This window comes from Phocoena phocoena, chromosome 3, assembly GCF_963924675.1.
Source record: "Phocoena phocoena chromosome 3, mPhoPho1.1, whole genome shotgun sequence".
NCBI classification, from domain to species: domain Eukaryota; kingdom Metazoa; phylum Chordata; class Mammalia; order Artiodactyla; family Phocoenidae; genus Phocoena; species Phocoena phocoena.
In genome coordinates, this window is record NC_089221.1 from 131,424,264 (window position 1) to 131,441,832 (window position 17,569).

Sequence of the window (17,569 nt, forward strand, 5' to 3'; positions counted from 1 at the left end):
GCATTGAATTTGGAGGCTTGATTAATTCGAGTTTGTTTTTGCAGAAAGACTACTTCATGGATGGTGGGTGGTGTCTTTTTACATCAGGAGGCGAATGAAGCCACCTTTATGCATTAATTTCTTAAGGATTAGAAAGTGATGTTATTTGTCTTGATTATTCAAGGAAGTTGAGGAATTCCACAGATCATGTCAGAGATCCTCTGTGCCTTTAAATCTATTTTAGGACTGAGATGACTTACAGTAGAGAATCAATAGTCATTGACCACAATAAAAAGGAATGAAATTCTGCCATTCGCAACATCGTGGATGGACTTGGGTTGGTATTCTGCTTAGTGAAATAAGTCAGACGGAGAAAGACAAATACTGTATGATATCACTTATATGTAGAATCTAAAGTATAAAATAAACTAGTGTATATAAACAAAAAAGAAACAGAAATGTGGAGAACAAGGTGATGATTACCAGTGGGAAGAGGGAAGAGGTGAGGGGCAGAACGGGTAGGAGGTTAAGAGGTACAAGCTACTATGTATAAAATACATAAGCTCCAAGGATATACTGTACAACACAGGGAACATAGCCAAACTTTTATAATAACTGTAAATGGAATGTAACCTTTAAAAATTGTGGCTCGCTATGCTGTACACCTGAAACTTACACCAGCTATACCTCAATTAAAATCTTGTGTTAATAACTGTTTATTATTTGACTTACATGAGTTACTGACTTTTCACTCTTCTTAGCCTTCAGTAAACTACTAGCTCTTTGTGGTATTTTATGTAATCTCGATTCTTTGTTAACAAATATGTCTAGAATGTTTCCACTCGTGATCCTTAAATAGTTGCCATCAAAATGGAGCTGATGTGGTTCAGAAGATAGATAAGCTTTGGAAAAGATTCTAAATGTCTGTTGCTTTACAGGCTTTTTTCATCTCACAGCATTTTACCCCAATCACATATTCACACAAGTGCTTCTCTTGAAATATCTCGAAAATGGGAGAAGAAGAATAAAATTGTTTATCCTCCACAACTGCCTGGAGAACCTCGGAGACCAGCTGTAAGTTTGTGGGTAGAACTAATCTCTTGATTTTGATAAAGCACTCTTGCTCTTGTGTGGCTAGCAGTGATTTATTATTCCATGTTAAGAAAAGAAAAAAATTATACAGGAATTTGCTTGATCCTTTAATTGGTACAGAAAATGTTCTAGATTTATCTTTTTTGTAGTTAAAATGATTGTCTTTGTTTTACTTATTTGCCTTGACTTAACTTCTTGGATAGGAGCCTTAACTCTAAAACTGAGCTAATAGCTTGAGACGTTTCGACTGATTTTTGACTCCAAGAGGCTTGATAATGGAGCACGAGGGGTTGGTAAGAATGGCTTAAGCCATTGGCCAATATTAAAATCATATGTGTGATTTTCCAATGTTTTATACTTGAGTATAGACACACTTGGTTGTGAGGTTTTTCTTCCTTTTTTTTTTTTTTTTTGTAATTTACAAACCTTTGAACCTAAGGTTTGAATTTAATCATTGGATTCCTTCCAGAGATACCTTATTCCTTCCAGACTTTAACTTATCTTTAGTTGCTCAGAATCCTTTTGCCCTCTCCAAATTGCTAGACATTGCTCTAGTCTGAAATAAAAGACAAATTTCTAGCTTAATATGAATTTTCTGTGGGATATATACACATCTCTTAAAAAGTTTAAGTAAGTAATAATAGCATAAACAAGGTGGGAACATTTGAATCCTTAAGAAAATGAACTGTGATAAGTACTTTAGAAATAGGATTACTGTGTTAATTATAAATCATTCAGTTTAGCAAACATCTTTTAAGGTCCTTTGGGATTTAAGGCTACTGGATAATCGATATAATCTAAGTAATGTCATTTGCTTAGTTTTTATATGAACTTGACAGCATGCATTTTATTAAAATTCAGTTGCTATCTAGATATTAGTCTGAATTAGTACAGTTTTATGTTTTTTTTTTTTCTCATTTTGGGGAGTTAATTTATTCATTTAAAGACCTCCTACCTGATTAGGAACTAAGAAGTAAAAGAGATCTTAATAGCTTAAACAAATGAGTTGTTTACTTTCATATTTTATTGTGCCATCAGAGCTTAAAAGTTTGATTTGTCATAGAATCTGTGCTATTAAGCATTGACTCCATTTTGTAATTAACCAAAATTTACACATTTGTACAAATATCATAAATAAAATATCATAAAATAAAATATCATAAATAAAATATTAAGCATTGATTGCTATTAAGCATTGACTCCATTTTGTAATTAACCAAAATTTACACATTTGTACAAATATCATAAATAAAATATTTTCTAGGGACTTCCCTGGTGGCACAGTGGTTAAGAATCCGCCTGCCAATGCAGGGGAGATGGGTTCAAGCCCTGGTCTGGGAAGATTCCCCCATGCCGTGGTGGAACTAATCCCATGTGCCACAACTACTGAACCCGTGCGCCTAGAGCCTGTGCTCTGCAACAAGAGAAGCCACCGCTATGAGAAGCCCGTGCACCGCAACGAAAAGTAGCCCCCTCTCGCCGCAACTAGAGGAAGCCCATGCACAGCAATGAAGACCCAATGCAACCAAAAATAAAGTAAAAATTAAAAATATATATATATTTTCTATAATGAGCTTTCTTTACTTCTTACTTGAGGTCTCTGGACTTGGCTTTAACTGGAAATAAAGAAATCATAATAGTATTTGTCAGGTCCAGAATCTAAAGCGAAATTTTGTATTTTGTAAATACCAGTCTTTTTGGATGTTAAACACACTTCAGGATACATCCTAAATAGCAAAATTCAAATAGTTAACAGTAGATGATCTACCTAACTCTAGCAAATGAAGAACAGTGTCAATTAAATCATTTGTTATATATTGTAATTTACTGAAACTATTTTGGTTAACTTTTGCATAATATATACTTCCATAAGTGCCTGTGTGAAGACATTTGGTTAGATTTTATATAGGCACTTTGGAGAAACCTCATTTAGTTCTCTATTTTGCACAGATTTTGTTTGAGGGAATAATCCTTTTCTGGGACAAATTAAGACTTTTGGAAAATACCTTAACATTTTCTGATTTTAAATAGTATTTAGCAAATTGATTTTGGTGTAGCAGTTATACCTGTTATGACTAAATTATTAGTGCTGTTTATAAACACCTTGCTTATTAACAGGGAATAATTTCCTCACCTAGCCACATAGTTGATACACTGTGCCATTATTTGCAGTGTCCCTTAGGCTTTCCAATCTGCTACCTGCAAACATTTTAAAAATTAGTTTTATCTCATTTAGAGGAAGGCCAGATAATATTTACTATTCTATCTCATTCTGATCTTCAGAATTTGGAATATGTAGTTAAGTAATAGTAGATAGGGCAATGAGTAAAATCCTAAGGCATTTGTAAACTTCTAGCAGGAGTCAGAATGTTAGAAAGTTTTGAGGTTTCTCTGCTTTTATTTGCCTTGAAAAATGTTTTCTAATTTTTTTTTAAGTGGCATTATGGTATAATAGTAGGAAGAATGTGGGTTTTAGAGTCATGAGGGGAACTTTAAAGATACACCTGCCAGACATTGTATTAAGCCCTTCACATACTTCCCTGTGTGGCACTAGCTTACAAACTTTGCTATCTTGCACAAGTCACTTGATTTCTCTGATTTTCATTTTGTAAAAGGTTTATAAAGTGTTTTTTCTCCCAACTCATAGAGTTAGATCATATGAAATATGAAAAGTGCTTTGTGAACTATAAAGTGTTTAATGGATGATTGATTTAAAAATTCAGTAGGATATACCTACCACTATAAATAGAAGACAATAAAAGCTAACGTTTAGTAAGATCTTACCATGTGCTAGACACTGTAAAGTACTTACTTTATATAGGTAGCTTTCTTTAATCCTTATTATAGTTTTATGTGTTAGGTACTATTATCTTCATTTTAAAGAACAAGAAACTTAAGCAGAGAGAAGTTAAGTAGCTGGTAAATGGTAGAACTGGGATTCAAACCGAGGTAGTCTGATTCTAGAACCTGTGCTCTTGACTGAACACTTACAATATTGGTTTTCTTACGAAAATAGTTACTTTATCCATTTTGCCATTGTTCTCCTCACTAACAAGAAACCTTTTTGTACCTTTTCTTTTGTTCTTTTAGCCAGCTAAATGTTTTCAAAATACTTTAGTTTAAGTCTTTTACTATTCCTCGGTATAGCAGCATTGCAAACTTTGTCACAAACTAGCCATTTTACAGTTTGTTTTTCCCTTAGTAATCTTTATAACATAGTGAGAATTTGGAAAAGTATAACTTTGTATAGGGAAAAAGCGTCCCCAAATTCTTTTTTTAAAAAATAAATAAATTTATTTATTTATTTATGGCTACCTTGGGTCTTCGTTGCTGCACGTGGGCTTTCTCTAGTTGCAGTGAGTGGGGGCTACTCTTCGATGTGGTGCGCAGGCTTCTCATTGCAGTGGCTTCTCTTGTTGCAGAGCATGGGCTCTAGGCTCATGGGCTTCTCATTGCAGTGGCTTCTCTTGTTGCGGAGCATGGGCTCTAGGTGTATGGGCTTCAGTAGTTGTGGCACACGGGCTCAATAGTTGTGGCTCGCGGGCTTAGTTGCTCTGTGGCATGTAGGATCTTACTGGACCGGGGCTCAAACCCGTGTCCCCTGCATTGGCAGGTGGATTCTTTTTTTTTTTTTTTTTTTAAAGTTACACAGGTGTTTAGTTGTTTTTTTTTTTAATTTATTTATTTATTTATGGCTGTGTTGGGTCTTCGTTTCTGTGCGCGGGCTTTCTCTAGTTGTAGCGAGCGGGGGCCACTCTTCATCGCGGTGCGCGGGCCTCTCAATGTCGCGGCCTCTCTTGTCGCGGAGCACAGGCTCCAGATGCGCAGGCTCAGTAGTTGTGGCTCACGGGCCCAGTTGCTCCGCGGCATGTGGGATCCTCCCAGAACAGGGCTCGAACCCGTTTCCCCTGCATTGGCAGGCAGACTCTCAACCACTGCGCCACCAGGGAAGCCCCTGGCAGGTGGATTCTTAACCACTGCGCCACAGGGAAGTCTTCCAAATTCTTAATAATGTTTTTATTTCTTATGGCAGCATTTCATTAAACACAGAAAGTAAAAACTTTATTAACAGTGTTTTACTGTCATTTTGATAAAATTGCTTAATTTTTTTTCCTGTTTGTAAGGAAATCTACCATTGTCGAAGACAAATAAAGTACAGCAAAGACAAGATGTGGTATTTGGCAAAATTGGTAAGCTAAAATGACTATTACCGCATAATATATAGGGAAAGAAGCTACAAATTTTACCCCAGGATTTGAAAAAAGCAAAAAAACTAGCCCTGTTTTTTCCAAAAAGTGAGGAATATAATTACATTTTAAGACATTTCGTAGGTAATCCAAAAGTGATAGTTCAGAGATTGGTGATTTTGCTTAATTTTTACCTCCTGACAAACTAAATCATGTTGGATATATAGATACTTTAGAAGAAAGGCATCAAGAACCTGGCTATAGTTAGAGAATCCAGGAAGTAAGCTTATGTATCTGTAAAAGTTGATTCAACCTATTTCAAAACTGTTGCCTTTGTAAGTTTTTTACCTCGAAAATGAAATTTATATATGAGAAAAGACAAAAGCAGCAAATACCCATGTAATACATTTCTTCTATAGGAGAAGGAGATGCCTTTAGTGCCTACTGTGATCCTTGCCAACCTGTGATCTTTCTCTGTCATGTCCACTCTCTTTTATTATTATTGAAACCATTATAATCCAGGTTTAGCGGTTAAAAATTTTAAGTTTGATTTTGACCTACAGAGGGTGGTGGCATCCCTTCTCAAACTTGTTTTCTTCTCTTTTGCCTGTGTTTAGTTAGCTATTTTTATTAATGAAAAAAGTTTTTCCCCACTTTTATTGAGATGTAATTAACGTGTAACTAGTTAGCTAATTTTAGAAGTGATTTGGATTATGTAAGACTTTTACTTTTCACTGAAAAGGGAATGCTGACTTTGTAAACTAATTTGTTTATTTTCTCTTGTCTGTTACCCTTTAATTCTAGATACGAGGAATGTCCATTGACCAGGCTCTGGCTCAGTTGGAATTCAGTGACAAAAAAGGGGCCCAGATAATTAAAGAGGTAAACTAAGATTGGTGGGGAGGGAGCGAATAGTTGGCTTGCTGGTGTTAGTAAGCTTTGCTTAAATCCTGAATTCGCTAGTGTAAATGCATAGTTTATATAATACAGATAAAGGGGACTCAGTTTTATTAATGTCCTTATACCTTAGGAATGTTCTGTGCTTTAAGTATTTTTTTTTTCCTAGATGCTTTTATTTGCACCAGATAGTGATTTATGTTTTATGATCTGTCTGTGAAGTGAAGTGATACATCTTATTTTTAATGATTGGGGGCTTGATAAACTTTATAAAGATTTTGTTTTTTGTAAGTTCCACAACTGAGAGCTTGGGATTTTATAACTAGTTGAGTGGAAAGAGCACTGTACTGGGACTCAGGGGAGTTGGAGTCTTATCTTTTCTCTGACAGTTTCTGTTGTGATTTTGGGCAAGACACTTGTCTGGTTCCATTTTTCTCACTTGTAAACTAGGTGGGGTTGGATTGGATGATCTCTAAAGACACTTCTAGCTCTAAATGTAGCTGATTCACTGGGTGCACATGACTGTTGATATTTGTGCTGACTCATTCTAGGCACATGAGTGTTTTTGTTTCAGGAAGCTGAGTTTAAGAATTTTCAATAAGATTTAGCCCTTGAGCTTCTTGAACTTGACAAGTCTATGAATCAAAGCCATAATGCCCATTACCAAGGGTACTGCTGCAAGTGTTATTATCTCCTCCTTTACAGCTTACACATTCTATTTAAAACTTAGCAGGACCTGGACTGTGTTCTTTGCATTTGCAATTCTTGTCTGAGGAAGGAAAGCTCACTGTATCCCTTTTCCTTAGTACTGTTATAATTTGATATTCTCTTTTTAAAATTGACTGCAATAGGAAGGCATGTGATTAGCAGTCATAGAGATAACAATAAGAAATGAGAAATTTAATTCTGTTTTAGTTCAGGTCAGCCATATGAATGCCTTTCTTTTCCTTATTTAAGGTTCTCTTAGAAGCACAAGATATGGCAGTGAGAGACCACAATGTGGAGTTCAGATCCAATTTATATATAGGTAAGATCTTTAATATTCTTAGCTTTGGAAAATGGCTTCCAACAGTGATGCCAAATTCTTCATCTAATAACAGTCTTTGATATCTAAATACTTTGGACTGTGTTTGCTAGTGAAAATTGCTGCTAATAGCTTATTCTTCAGCCTTCAGCATGCTAATGTTAGTCAGTTGTAAATGGTCCTAACTTTACTGCTTTATTGTTACCTGTTCCATAATGAGACTGCGATCATGAAACCTGTTGCTGATAATTATTAAATAATGGATATCAAGATGATATATAGAGTGGCCCTTTAATCATAGTGAAACTATGGAAGAATGTAACTGATTTTTTAAAAAATGGATTCTTTGTCAACCCAAAGGAGACATATAAAGGATCACAGGTGGACTTAAAAAAATATGTATTTATAATGTGCCAAGCCAGGTGCCTAATCCCTAAAGGTATCCTATAAGTTAGTCTTCAATTACCAGAATGGAAAATCTGTTGAACCCTAAAAGCCAAGGGGCCTTCGAAAGCTCAGATGACCCAGATGTGTTGGTTCCCCTTTGTTATTACATCCTGAAGCATTACCTCAGCTTTGTATGCTTGTTCCACATCACATTAAATTAACGTGTGGGAATATGTTTTGGGAAGCCTGGTACACTGTACAAATGTAAGGGATTTTTTGGTAGCATACCTTCATACTGCTCCTTTTTTAGAAAGAGATCAATGGTTATTACAAAGCTCTCCCCCCACTCCCCTAACACCACAGTAAAGTAGAGCAGTGGCTGGAGTTCCTGCAGCAATTACTGCTAACCTCAGCAGTTTTGTAATCAAACAGAGATGTTGATGTCAAAGCAAAATTTTCTCAGTCTGCCAAACCTGCATATGAGAAGGACTGTTTACCTAAAGCTATTTTAAACTCAAAATATGGGAACTGCTGCTCTCCAGATGGAGGGTAAAAGGCTGAATCATTCTGGGGGAAGTTAGCTGTGCCTTATAGTTTTTCAAAAATTAGAATTTTAAAAAAACATCTAAACTGCACTTTGTCATATAACCTCGGCTCTAATGCAGATATTTATTCTGATTTAGTTAGTACCTTACCTCAACTCACCTGGAATTGATGCTGGCAACCACACCTGCTTCTGAAATTCAAATGAGTTATGATTTTCAACTGAAATATCTTATTTTAAAGCTGAATCTTGTATAACTAATTACATTCTTATACAGAGGGGAATCAAATGGCAACTCAGAAGATGCAGTCCACAGTAATTAATCATAAGCATTTTCTTCTGGGAGCAGCATGAATAAATAATGCTGGAAGGACCCAGAATCATTGGAAGAGATGAAATAAAGAGCAAGACCGTTTGCTTAAAACCTCTTGGTGACCTTTCCTGCTCCATGACTGAATATGAAATCAGATTTATTTAATTTTTTTCAACTTTATAGGAATATTGGCTTCTTAGCTGATAGGCAACATTTCATAATGGAAATCAGGTGCAAGTGAAATGGAATTTGTGTTAAATATGTTTCAACAGTTGTAGTACTGTTGAGAGAGAGGGTGAGGAGCTTAATCCTGTCTTCCCAAATGAAGGAGCAAAGTCCAATGTTGCCTTTAAGCAAAAATCAACTTAACCAGTCCCATGTGTATGGTCCTTTAATGCATTGGTCTCTTTAGGCACATTTCTGCTGAAAAACCTGCCCTTCCTACACCTTCTGTTCATGTAGTTCTGGGTCAAAATCTCTTTTCTTAAGTAGGGCTAATAACTTTGGATTTGTCTTATGATTTTAAAAACTCATTTGCTAAGTATTTTGTTGCCTAATTCCATTATGAAGGAAAAAGAGATGAGTACCCCCAGGAAGATGAAGTATCTGACCACGACACATTAGGCATTTTATCCCTGTATTTGCTAAACTTCCCTGATAAGAATCGTCTGAGGGTCTTATTAAAGATACAGATTCCCAGGCCTCACACAGACTTACTGAATCTGAAACCCCAGGGGAGAGGCCTGGGTAAGTTCTATTCATTCTTACCTATAAAATCTGGGAAATGGATTTATCTTCTTACAGTCTTTGAAAAGGCCTAGACATTTTATTCCATAGACTTCTTTTAGAGCTTTGAAAGACTAGTTACTTGTTGGCTACTGTTTCAGCTCAGCAATAGCTCTTTCAGTCCCCTGAAATAAGTAAGTACTGGCATTTTAAGGGACTTGCTTTTTTGGTAGCATATGTTCTCATTATGTGGTAATTCCCTCAAATGCTTGTCATCAGTCTAAAGCTAATACCTGGTGTTGCATGACCACAGACTTTGAAAGTTCATTTCCTTTTCAGACTTACAGTGATGACTAATGACACTGTGAACAGGCCTTAACAAGTGGACATGGACTAATAAAATGTCACTGCTTCATGATTCATGACATCTATAGCAGTTCACTTCAGGGAAAGTGAACGACTGACTTTGTAAATCAGTTTTCTGGGCTAAGAATGATGAAGGAGGAAGGGAGAGAGTTTCTAAAGTTAAGTCAAGATTCATTTACCTAAATACAAGTAATAGGAAATATTGACAATATTTTAAATATGGTACCTGCTGGGCATTATCTTTAGAAGAGCATTATCTTGGGCATTATCTTTAGAAGGTCGTTTCCACTTTTGAGATGTCTTTATGTTTTTTCTTTCATTCAAAAAGTATTTGAGTGCCTTCAGTGAGTATACCACACACACAGTTAGGTGATGGTATATCTTTTATAGCAATTTAAAACATTTAGCACAAGTAGTTTTGTTCTTTGACAGTAATAGCCCTTTGGAAGAATACATAAATTGTTCTCCCTAGTTGGAACAAAACCACGTACACTATTAGTATTGTATGTACTTGGAAAACTTTGAAATTTATTTTAGAATTTGAGCAAATTTACCAGAGACATCTGTATTAAAAAACTGATATTAATTAGCAGAAGATGTATTTCAAAATCATTTCTGTTCCTTATGGGGCATGAACTTTGGGGACAATACAAGAGGAGTGTAAGTTTTGTTGAGGAAGTAACTTTTACAGGTGAAACATGAACACGTACACAAAGTAGTGTATGGTTTGGGACCAAAAAGAGTAACAGGTAAATGGTATTGTTGGAATAGAGAAGAGGAGGTCAGTATAGGTTAAAATAGTCATGGAGATTTTCTAGACAATTTTAGCTTTTAAAGATACGCTTTTGGGGATCTGAAGGAGTGTCCAAGAGGAAAAATTTTCAAAGTGAGGTAACCACTTAAGCAAAGGCACATAGGTTGGGATGAGCAGTAAGTGTGTGGTACAGTGAGTAGAACAGTGCAGAGGAAGTAGAGGCTTGCCTTAGAGGAGATGAAATTGAAAAGGTGAACATGGCCTAGATTTCAGAGGGCTGAACATGGCAAGCTGTGGCATTTGGTTAAAACAGTATTGACGAGGAACCACAGGAAGTTTTTGGGTAAGAGATTTATGTTATTAAGGCAGTGTTTTAAGACTATTAACTCTAAGCATTGGTTTTGAAATTGTGCTCTGAGGCCTCCAGGGGTGGGGCCTGGGACAAGCAGAAAGGCTTCTTGGTCACTGCTGTATCCTTAGAGCCCAGGATGGCGCTTCACACCCAGCAGGAACTTGGAATTTCTATATGTTGGGTGAATGAATGGCAGCAGTTTTGGATTTACCCTCACCCATGTTTCATTCTTAACAGATTCACGTGAAAGTAGGCATCTACGTATTGTTTCATTTAATTGAAATGGTTCCGTACTAAAGCAGTTTGAAACGACTCCACGCTTCCAATTCAGGGGCCATGGGTTCGATCCCTGGTCAGGGAACTAAGATCCTGCATGCTGTGTGGTGCGGCCAAAAAAAAAAAAAAACCAATTCGGAATTTATACTCTAAGCCCTGATTTCATTCAGATGTCCGAGTGGCTGTGTTGGGTATTCCCATTCCAGAGTGTTAAAGAATCCTGGTGTTTCGGAAGAATTAATGTTTTTGTTTTGACATAAAGAAGGGATGGCATTATTTGCATAAAGGTAAGCAGATGATATTTTATGGATTAAGGAGGAAATCATAACTGGCATTTAGCAGGTATTGAGTGTCTTCTCTTCTGTATTTTGGGAGAGATGGAAGGAAAATGGTAGTTCACATAGACCCTCATAGGGTTGATCATTGTGTTTTGATAGATTATGTAGTCCTGCACAGTTAGCTAATTTTGATATTTCCTTCACTGGAGTAGTATTCCTTATTCTCTGGGTATTTGGAAATTGGTGCTCAAGTTGGGTAGAGTAGCAGTTTTGGATAAAATTAGCTATCATGTTTGTAAAATCTTTTTAGAAGTTTCTACACTCTTCCCAGTGTCACTGTTTTTGTTTGTAGGATTCCTCCTGACAAGTGGATTCAGGGCACCTGGTAGTACTTTATTATAAAGTGATTTGTGTAATGCTGCTTTTTCTGTGGAAAAATTAAATTTTTTAAAAAATTGAGGTATAATTGATGTATAACATTATATTACTTTCAGGTGTACAACTGAATGATTCAGTATTGCAAAGTGATTACAAGTCTAGTTAACATCTGTCACCATACATAGTTACAGAATTTTTTTTCTTGTGATGGGAACTTTTAAGATCTATTGTCTTAACAACTTTTAAATATGCAATACGGTATTATTGAATATAGTCACCGTGCTGTACATTACATCCCCATGGCTTATTTATTTTATCACTGGAAGTTTGTACCTTTTGACTCCCTTCACCCATTTCACCCACCTGCCCCCCACCCCCATCTTTGGAAATTCTTAAATTCATTTCTTTAGTGCCAGTAGATGAAGTTGATAAAAGGGTGGTAGTTCTCTCCTTATCTCACTGAGACCCTAGGCAGTTTCTTAATCACTTTCATCCTTAGCTTTCTCTTTGGCAAAGCTAGGGTGCTTCTGCTGAAACCATTTCATGAGAGGTTTGTAGTTAGAGGGTTGTGGAGCACATACTTTGATATGGTCCCTGCAATATAAAGTTCTGTCACAGTAAAAGAATGGTGAGTATTGAAGTGAATTAATTTGCTACATATGCTATAGATTTTGCCTTTTTAAAAGGCTTATTAAATTAACTGAAAACGTGAGACTAAGTAAGTTCAGAAGGTGGTAGAAGGTAATTACTACCCTGATTTACTGTGGGTGAACAGGTGAACAGATTTCTTCTTGTGCTGTTTAAGAGGTTTCTTCAAATTTTGCAGGGTCAAACTTTGACATGTTGAATGGGGGAGGGGAGATGAGGGGACAGATGTGATACAGGAGTTCCTAAACCTGGCTATGAATCAGAATTGCTTGGGGTGTGGGGGAGTGTTGTTTGCTCAGGATTTAATTTTCAAAGCCCACTCCAAATATAGAGTATCTAGAGATGGGATCTCAGCGTCAGCATTTTAAATATGTTCCCTAAGTTAGTTTGATGTTGTAGCCTGAAGACAGCATTTGGGAATCATTGGTTCCAAAGGAACAGTTAGAATATAATACAGTTAGAATAAAATCAGAACGTCATCCCTCAGCCTCCAGGGCTCTGTGTAATCTTGCCTTCATTTCTGATCCCGTCCCCTTGTTTGTTATCACTCTTTCCCTTGCTTACTATGCTTCAGCAGGTTCTGTTCCTGAACCAAGCCAAGCATGTTCCTACCATTGGGCCTTTGCACTTGCTGTTCCCTCTTCTTGGAACACCTTGCCCCTAGATATTTGCATGAATGATTCATTCTGGTCTTGGATCAAATGTCTCTTCCTCAAGGATGCTTCCTGACACCCCCCAGTCTCAAGTTGCCTCCCAGCACCCCATCAGTCTCTGTCACATCACTGTTTTCTTTATTCGTAGCACTTGTCACTAACTAAAATGATCATGTTTATTTTCTCTCTTTCTCCTCTAGAGTGTGCACTGCACAGAGCCAGGGCCCTTGCTATTCTTGTTCACTCCCATTTCTGCAGCACCTGGAGTAGAGCCTGGTCCTTAGTAAGGAAGGACTCAGGAGATACTTGTCTTGAGACAAACCTGCTGTAGCCAGCCTGTGAGCTCATGTAGTCTTAGAATCCAGTTGAGGAAAGGGCAGAAATTGCTCAGCTGATCAAGCTGTAATCTTGTGGATACAGTTGTTTCCTATAATTTTCTTTTTCTTCTCTGTCTAGCTCAGTCCACCTCAGGGCGAGGCCAGTACCTGAAACGCATCCGATACCACGGCAGAGGTCGCTTTGGGATTATGGAGAAGGTTTTTTGCCATTATTTTGTGAAGTTGGTGGAAGGCCCTCCACCTCCACCTGAGGCACCAAAGACAGCAGTCGCCCATGCCAAAGAGTATATCCAGGAGCTTCGCAACCGGACCATCATTCACACTCTATGATGGGGGTATTAAGACTCCACAGTGTATATATTTTACCATTCATTTCCTAAAACCAACAAAAATTAAAGACAGATGCTTTTTATGATTTGTCATTGAATTATTGAAATATGAAGTACAACTGCTAGTTTTACATGAATATTTATAAAGCTCTGCCCATCTCTCTTGAGCCTCTGGGTATATTTTATGTATTTGCAACTAGGAAGGAGAAATCAGCTTTAAACATAGTGACAGACTATGTAATTCAGAAGGCTTTTTGAAGTGATGTTTGAAGGCAATGTTAGCTTTCTAGCTTGTGCCCTGCAGGTGGTACTTTTGATACTGGCCTTGAGTAGAAAGTTATAGGATAAGAAAACTTGTCCTTACTATTTCACTTGATTTTTCTCCTGGAACTGGGGGAGGGGGTGGTGGACGGGAGCATCCCTGCACATTGTTTCAGTGCAATATTTTAGGGCATTCTATAGTTCAGTTTTTCCTTTCACTGTTGGCATAGGCCAGTGGATGAGGGATTATATTTTCCTTTACTGATTTAGCAGTAACTTGAAATTACAGGAGTTTATTAGATATATTAATCTAAAATTCCAAAAACCATTTAACTTAGAAAGTTTTATTTTACTTAAATAATGACTATTTTATGTCTCCTACCAACAATGCTTTCTATTGCTTGGTTGTCTTGTTTAGGATTGATTCATTTTTCAGAGTGCATTCAAATTAATGGAGAAAGGAGTTGAACCAGTCGCAGGCTTGCATTCTAAAATAATTGATATTTTTAGGACATTCCACCTGAAAGCGGAAGAATACACTTTCTTTTCAAGTGCACATGGAACATTCTCCAGAATAGATCACATCTTGGGTCACAAATCGAGCCTTGGAAAATTTAAGAAAATTGAAATTGTATCAAGCATCTTTTCTGACCACAACACTGTGAGATTAGAAATCAGGTACAGGGAAAAAAAAAAGTAAAAAACACAAATACATGGAGGCTAAACAGTGCTGCTAAATAACCAAGAGATCACTGAAGAAATCAAAGAGGAAATCAAAAAATACCTAGAAACAAATGACAACAAAAACACGACGATCCAAAACCTATGGGACACAGCAAAAGCAGTTCTAAGAGGGAAGTTCATAGCAATTCAAGCTCACCTCAAGAAACAAGAAAGATCTCAAATAAACAATATAACCTTACACTTAAAGCAACTAGAAAAAGAACAAAGAAAACCCAAAGTTAGTAGGAGGAAAGAAATCATAAAGATCAGAGCAGAAATAAATGAAATAGAAACAAAGAAAACAGTAGCAAAGATCAATACAACTAAAAGCTGGTTCTTTGAGAAGATAAACAAAATGAATAAAGCTTTAGCCAGACTCATCAAGAAAAAAAGGGAGAGGATGCAAATCAATAGAATTAGAAATGAAAAAGGAGAAGTTACAACAGACACCACAGAAATACAAAGCATCCTAAGAGACTCTACTACAAGCAACTCTATGCCAATAAAATGGACAACTTGGAAGAAATGGACAAATTTTTGGAAAAGTACAACCTTCCAAGATTGAATAAGGAAGAATTAGAAAATATAAACAGACCAATCACAGGTGATGAAATTGAAACTTTAATTAAAAATCTTCCAACAAACAGAAGCCCAGGACCAGATGGCTTCACAGGCGAATTCTATCAAACATTTAGAGAAGACTTAACACCAGTCCTTCTCAAACTCTTCCAAAAATTTGCAGAGTGAGGAACACTCCCAAACTTGTTTTACAAGGCCACCATCATCACCCTGATGCCCAAACCAGACAAAGATATCACAAAAAAGAAAATTATAGATCAATATCATTGACGAACACAGATGCAAAAATCCTCAACAAAATACTAGCAAACAGAATCCGACAATACATTAAAAGGATCATACACCATGACCAAGTGGGATTTATCCCAGGGATGCAAGGATCCTTCAGTATATGCAAAACGATCAATGTGATACACCATATTAACAAATTAAAGGATAAAAACCATGTGATCATCTCAATTGATGCAGAAAAAGCTTTTGACAAAATTCAACACCCACTTATAAAAGTCTCCAGAAAGTGGGCTTAGAGGGAACCTAGCTCAACATAATAAAAGCCATATATGACAAACCCACAGCAAACATCATTCTCAATGGTGAAAAACTGAAAGCATTTCCTCTAAGATCAGGAACAAGACAAGGATGTCCACTCTTGCCACTATTATTCAACGTAGTATTGGAAGTCCTAGCCACAGCAGTCAGAGAAGAAAAAGAAATAAAAGGAATACAAATTGGAGAAGAAGTAGTAAAACTGTCACTGTTTGCCCATGACATACTATACATAGAAAATCCTAAAGATGCCACCAGAAAACTACTAGTACTAATCAGTGAATTGGTAAGGTTGCAGGATACAAAATTAATGCACAGGACTTCTCTGGTGGCACAGTGGTTAAGAATCAGCCTGCCAGTGCAGGGGACACAGGTTTGAGCCCTGGTCCGGGAAGATCCCATAGGCTGCGGAGCAACTAAGCCCATGCACCACAACTACTGAGCCTGTGCTCTAGATTCCGTGAGCCACAACCGTTGAGCCCGCGTGCCACAACTACAGAAGCTCGTGTGCCTGGAGCCTGTGCTCTGCAACAAGAGAAGCCACCGCAATGAGAAGCCCGCACACTGCAACGAAGATTAGCCCCTGCTCACCGCAACTAGAGAAAGCCCATGCGCAGCAATGAAGACCCAGCGCAGCCAAAAATAAATAAAATAATGATAATAAAAAATAAAAGTAAGGCAGTAGGTGGCACTCACTTCCCTCTTGTTAGCAGAAAATTGTTAAGAGTGTTCAGCACTACCTGATTCTCGTTGATACACATGTTTTCATTGACAAGAGGCACTCTTTCCACAGCCCTAGTCCGGTGTTTCTCAAACGTTTGTATGTAGAGGAAGAACTTGGGGTGCTTGCTTATTAATGCAGACTTCTTATGGGTTTCTCCCAAGAGATTCTGATTCACTAGAAATCTGTTTTAAACAAGCACTTCCAGGTGATTCTGTTGTAGGGGACTGTACTTTGAGAATATCCCTCTAGTCAAATGAAGAATGTAGCTTTAGTGCCATGTTTTAAGATGGCATTAATTATAGATACTATTTACTGGGACCTCATTATTTGACATGTTCCATGCTATATTTTACAAATAACTGTCTCAGGGTCACACAGTTTGTGAATATTGGAGCTATGATTTAAACTCTAGGTTTAAGTACCTGGTTCTGCATACCTAGTGAATATACAGGTATTTTCTGGGCCTCTGCAGTTACCTTAATGTGTGGGTAAAAAGGCAAAGAGCTCAGTGGAGTAAGCCACTGAGGTTTAGGGCAGATTCTGGATCCTAAGCTATTATAGCGTGGAATCATGGAAATAACACTGGAGTGGTGGAAAGGGAACTTTATTCTAGTCCTGGCATACTCATTAACCAGAAGACGACTTTGGGCAGGTCTCCTCCCTCCCTGGCCTCCATTTCATTCATCTAGAAGATAAGAGGCTCAGTGTTGTCTGTAGACCACCTTCTTCAGAATCACCTGAAGGACTTGTTAAAAGATCCAAATCCCTGGGCCCTATCTCAGACTTAGTGAGTCAGGACCTGGTGTGGGAGACCAGGGGGTTTGCACTTGTAACGAATGCCCCAGTGATGTGTGGCTAGAGAATCACGGGGCCAGAGGGTCTCTGGGCTCTCTTTCAGTGCAGATGCTCCGTGAGTTTTGACTTCCTCGGGTGTGACTAAAACATGCCAGGTGGTGATGTGGACTCCGTAACTAGAAGTTACGTAAATGAGGTTGCTGCTTCATCAGGCTGTTAAAGCTGTTTTGAAAGAGTTAAGGACTAAACAGATCTTAGATTCTAATGAAGAAAGTTTGCTTGTGATCTAAGATTCAGCCTTTATTTGGAGCTGCTTCTGGTTAAAGTGTACTAATTGCTAACATGCAGCACTGGGTACCTAGCACTGTTTTAAGCACTGTATATATATTTTTTCTCAATGAATCTTTCCCATTGCGACTG

General features: G+C 37.4%; 1 protein-coding gene across 2 annotated transcripts in view; it reads left to right on the forward strand.

Moving 5' to 3' along the window:
• The window catches only part of MRPL22 (mitochondrial ribosomal protein L22), a 36,009-nt gene extending 22,402 nt beyond the window's left edge, over positions 1-13,607 (forward strand). Inside the window, exons 3-7 of one of the 2 annotated variants that reach the window (XM_065874909.1) lie at positions 936-1,053; positions 5,196-5,261; positions 6,063-6,140; positions 7,113-7,182; positions 13,311-13,607. In XM_065874909.1, coding sequence (XP_065730981.1) covers positions 936-1,053; positions 5,196-5,261; positions 6,063-6,140; positions 7,113-7,182; positions 13,311-13,522 — 544 coding nt within the window. In that variant the 3' untranslated portion in view covers positions 13,523-13,607. Of the gene's footprint in view, positions 1-917; positions 1,054-5,195; positions 5,262-6,062; positions 6,141-7,112; positions 7,183-13,310 lie in introns of both variants that reach the window. The other variant, XM_065874908.1, reaches the window with a different exon arrangement.
• Positions 13,608-17,569: the final 3,962 nt, after the last annotated feature.